Here is a 5,350-nt window from a genome sequence, read left to right on the forward strand (position 1 = left end):
TTAAACTCAGATTAAGTGTCTGAAAGACTCTTAATATAGCCAAATGCCTAAACTAAGGTGAAGTTTGACAGTAGGAATTGAGACAGGATGATAAATTTGAAATTTTCTACATAAATACATAAATATATATATTCAAACATGCACAAGCATATACATATCTATGTAAATAACATTCATACATATAAACACCACCAAATTATATATAAAAAATGTATGTATATTCTTTCACAGAAAACATACACAATATACATAATTAGACATTTGCATTTATTCTCTGTTAAAATACTAGTTTACCTGTTTGGGAAGTCGGAACAAGGGATTCTTATAGAAAATGTCCTTAGCCTGGCTCCATGTACCATCAATGATGATGACTGTGGAAGGGTAAACAGGAGAATCTAATATAAATTCTTCCAAATTAGCAGCGTCAGCCCCTGGATATAATATTAATGTACCAGACTTCCGGCAAACAGTTGAAAGTTCAGGATCTCTAAAAAAATGTTTAAAAAATATATCTTTATTAGCTTGTGAAGAAAAAACATTTTATTATGCTTATTGAACTTCCTAATTAAAGTTCCCCTATATCTAGTCATTTTTCCAATCAGAGGTATTAATTAGTTCATAAAGTATGAATTACAACATTGAAAATTGTGTGTACTCTTTACTTATTCATTAGCCACAATTTTGCCACTCTCCTCTAGGCGTCCCAATCTTCACGATTCTTCTCCATTACAACTTTTCTATCCAACTGTCAGTGATATAACTTAAACCTCCCAAAGAAGTCTTCCGTTTCTCACTACTTTGTCTGAAATTTGATCTACTTTATCACAGCAAACAACTGGCACAAACAATCCCAGTAGCAACAGAACCATAAGGAGAAGTTATGTTACTTAGGTTATTGGCAAAGCAGATTCTTAGATTACCTATATTACCTATTGAAAAAAAATCAAAATATTTTTCCCCAAAATATACTTCTTTGACATATGCCATCTTTGAGATGGCTGTTCAAAGGGCCTGCAAACAGAAGTAGCCCTGCAAAGCTGTCTTTTGTGGGGAAGAATTGTATTTGTAGAGAAAATCTGCATTGACACAGCCAGGCTTTCTCTGAGGGGCTTCCCTTGTCCAGATCTAGGAAAGATTAATTGAGAGTCTGACACTGTAAAGATCTGAAAGAAACATTAACCATCTATTCCCTCTGAGGGCTGCTACACATGAGGTTTCATCTGCATAACAAGATCACCCTTGCTAGCCAGGCCTCCTCTTCACCCCGTCCGTCCCCGTATCTATTTTGGCACCATAGCCTACTTTGCCACACTCCAAGTCCCATTCTTTCTGTGAACTCAAGATGGTATAAAAGCATCAATCATCTGGCCATTTCTTTGAGTTCTCATATTTTGTAAGACTCTCATGCATGTTAATAAATTTGTATACCTTTTCTCCTATTAATCTGCCTAGCAAACCTTCAGAGGGCAAAGGGGAAATTTCCCCTTGGCCCCTACACCATCCAGTTCAGTTATAAGGTTAACTAACTCAATATTCATTCAAAAATACATGTCAAAACATGTTGGCACTGGAGATGTAACAATTAATAAGATAGTCTCTGCTCACAAGCAAAAAAAAAAAAAAAATTCTCTTGAAGGTTAAGGAGATAAGTAAAAGTCAATTAAAGACAACATGATAATTCAGACTTCCAATTTCAGCTCAAACATACAAAGAGCATGTCAGTCATCAAGCTCATCCTCTCAAGAAAAATGATAACAAACTGAAAACCAACCACTTTTCTTAGCTCCATCAAAGAATTGAGGCCTCAGGGCAAACACTCCAAAAATTAGAGAGACAAGGCAAAAACAGAGAATCAAAGCCAAAGCAGTTCACTGGGGAGCAGAAACCACTAAAGCTAGTAACTGGTAGGAACATTTGAACAGTCATTGACAAATTACTGAAGGCTGAGTGTGGACTAGCTTGAAAGTTAAAACTCCTAGGGGCCCAGTCTTGGCAGGGAAGTCCCATACTTTCCTGGGTTTTACATCCAAGAGCTCCGTTAAGTTCTCATAATGAAGGTCTGAGAAAAATTCTGTTGTGCTTTAAGGTAGGGAAAGGTGAAAAGTAATCAGTGTTCTCCATAACAAAGGCCTTCCCTCAAGGAAAACTACTTTACCAGAGCTTTTTTTCCACCTATTATTTGGCCATAAAAAGAAATCAAGTACTAATGCATATTACAACATTCATGAACCTTGAAAATATTATGCTATCTGAAAGAAGCCAATCACAAAAGTCCACATACAGTATTTCACATATATGAAATTATTCCATATATATGAAATATCAGATATCAAATAAGCAAATCTATAGAGACAGAAAGTACACCAATGTCTGCTTAGGGCTGGGAAAGAGCAGGGAGATGGAGAGGAGAGAGGGGATAAGGGATGGGTGATAGCTAAAAGCACAGGGTTTCTTTTTGAGGTGATGAAATGTCCTAAAATTGGTGATGGTAGCAAATATCTTTGAATATACTAAAAATCCCTTGTCATTTTAAACCCATAAATTAAATGCTGTGTGAATTATATCTCAATAAAGCTGTTTCAAAAAAACAAAAGGGAAAGAGGAAGGTATACCATGATAACACTAATCAAAAGATAACTGCAGTAGCTATATCAATTACAGACAAAGCTGACTTCAGAAGAAGGAAAATTATCAGGATAGAGGAGCACCACATAACGAGAAAGGAGTCAATTCTCCAAGAAGACATAACAATCTTTAACATGTATGTGCTTAACAACTCAGTATCAAAATGTGAGGCAAAAACTGATAGAAATGAAGAGAGAAACAGACAAATCCAGTAGTACAGTTGGAGACTTCAACACAACTTTGTCAGTAACTGGTAGATCAAGTAGGCAAAAATTCAGTAAGGATATATTAGCCTGAACAGCACTATCAGTCAACTTGACCTAACTGATATTCATAGAATACTCCATCTCCCAAGTTCACAAGCAACATTCACCAAGATAGACCACATTCTGGGCCATAAAACGTACCTTTACAAGTTTAAAAGAATAGAAATCATACAAAGTATGCTCTCTCAGACTACAACGGAATTAAATTAGAACTCAATAACAGAAAGATAGATGGAAAATTCCAAAAGATTTGGAAACTGAACAACACACTTCTGAATAAACCATGAGTCAAAAAAGAAGTCTCAGGGAAATTTAAAAGTATTTTGAACTAAATCAAAATTAAAATACAACTTACCAAAATGTGAGAGATAGGGGAGTGGAGGTGGAAAAAAAAAATTGAGGGATGCAGCAAAAGCAATGCTTAGAGGGTCATTAATAGCATTAAAATGCACATATTAGAAAAGAAAAAAGACCTAAGATCAATAGCCTAAGCTTCCTCTTTAAAAAAAAAAAAAAAAAAAAAAAAAAACAAGAGAAAAAAGAACAATTTAAGCCTAAAGCAAGCAGGATAAAAAGAAATAGTAAAATTTAAGATGGAAATCAATGAAGTTCGAAAAAGGAAAACAATAGGGAAAAGCAATGAAGCCAAAAGCTGACTGTTATACAGAATGAACTGTGCCCCCCTAAATTCATATATTGACATCTTAACCCTTAGTATCTCAGAATATGACTGTATTTAGAGATAGATAAATCACCTTTAAGGAGGCAATAAGTTAATATGAAGCCCTTAGGGTGGGCTCTAATCTAATCTGACAGGTATAATCATAAGAAGAGGTAATTTGGACATACGAAAGAGACACCAGGGGCACATCTGCGTAGAGGGACAACCAAGTGAAGAGGCAGTGAGAGGGCAGCCATTTGCAAGCCAAGGAGAAAGTCCTCAGGAGAAACTGAACCTGCTGACATTTTGATCTTGTACTTCTAAACTCCAGAACTGTGGAAAAATAAATTTCTCTTTGGCTACCCAGTCTGTGGTATTTTGTTATGGCAGTCTTAGAAAATTAATACACTGGTTCTTTGAAAAGATCAATTGAATCGATAAAACTACAGTCAGGATAATCAAGAAAAAAAAAGGGAAGACACGATATCAGAAATGATAGAGGGATGGTCACTAATGATCCTATAGACATTAAAAGAATAATAAAAGAATACTACAAAAAAACTCATTGCCCACAGATTTCATAATTTGGATGAAATTAACTAATTCCTTAAAAGACATAAGCTACCAAAATTCACACAAGGAGAATTAGGAAAACTGAAAAGCCCTATATCTATTAAAGAAATTGAAACAATAATTAATAATCTGCAAAAAAACCTTCACCAGTCGTAAATGGTTTCAACAGTAAATTCTCTCAAGCATTTAAGAAGAAATAATATCAATTTTCTATAATCTCTTCCGGATAATAAAAGCAGAGAGAACATTTCCTAATTCATTTTATAAGGCCAGCATTACCCTAATATCAAAACCAAATAAAGACATTACAAGAAGGAAAAAAAAAAAAACACAGACCAAAATCTCTCACGAATATAGATACAAAAATCCTCAGTATTAGTAAATTAAATCCAATGATGTATAAGGAGAATTATTAATATCTACCACAACCAAACAAGATTTATAATAGGTATGGAAGGCTGTTTTAACACTCAAAATCAATAAATGTAATCAACGACATCAATGGACTAAAGAAGAAAAATCAAAGGACTATATTAATTGAGAAGAAAATACATTTGACAAAATCCAACATCCATTCCCAATAAAAACTCTCAGCAAACTAAGCATAGAGGGAGAACTTCCTCAATTTAATAAAGAACATCTGCAAAATATCTATAGCTAGCATTATACAATATAGTTCCCTTAGACTGGGAACAAGGCAAAGATATCCTCTTTCACCACTGCTGTTCAACCCCTCGCTACTGCAATAAGACAAGACAAGGAAACAATAGACATGCAAACTGAAAAGGAAGAAATAAAACTAACTCTATTATCAGATAACCTTATCATCTGTGTAGAAAATCCCAAAGAATTAACTAAAAAATAACTCTAAGAACTAATAAGTGAGTATAGCAAGATCACGAGATACAAGGTTAATAAAAAAGGCAACTGCTTTCCCATATACTAGCAATGAACAATTGGTATTTGAAAATTCTTTTAAATACCATTTACAATAGCATTCCAAAAATGAAATACCTAAGTATAAATCTAATAAAATACATACAGTACCAATATGTCAAAAACTATTGAAAGACTGGTTTAAAAAAGCAAAATAGATCTAACTAACTGCTTTGGATTTAAGAATTATTGCAAAGACAGTACAGAGAGTTTCTGTATACATTATAGCCAGTTTCCCCTATTATCTAGAAATAAAATATATAAAAACAATAGCACAAAAAATGGATGG

General features: G+C 34.0%; 1 protein-coding gene across 1 annotated transcript in view; it reads right to left on the reverse strand.

The window, feature by feature from the left end:
* Positions 1-285: 285 nt before the first annotated feature.
* DTWD2 (DTW domain containing 2) overlaps positions 286-5,350 on the reverse strand; it is a 39,128-nt gene continuing 34,063 nt past the window's right edge. The window contains exon 4 of the mRNA XM_012659513.1: positions 286-487. Coding sequence (XP_012514967.1) covers positions 286-487 — 202 coding nt within the window. The remainder of the gene's footprint in view (positions 488-5,350) is intronic.

The sequence above is a fragment of the Propithecus coquereli genome, unplaced genomic scaffold, assembly GCF_000956105.1.
Source record: "Propithecus coquereli isolate 6110/MARCELLA unplaced genomic scaffold, Pcoq_1.0 Scaffold62, whole genome shotgun sequence".
NCBI classification, from domain to species: domain Eukaryota; kingdom Metazoa; phylum Chordata; class Mammalia; order Primates; family Indriidae; genus Propithecus; species Propithecus coquereli.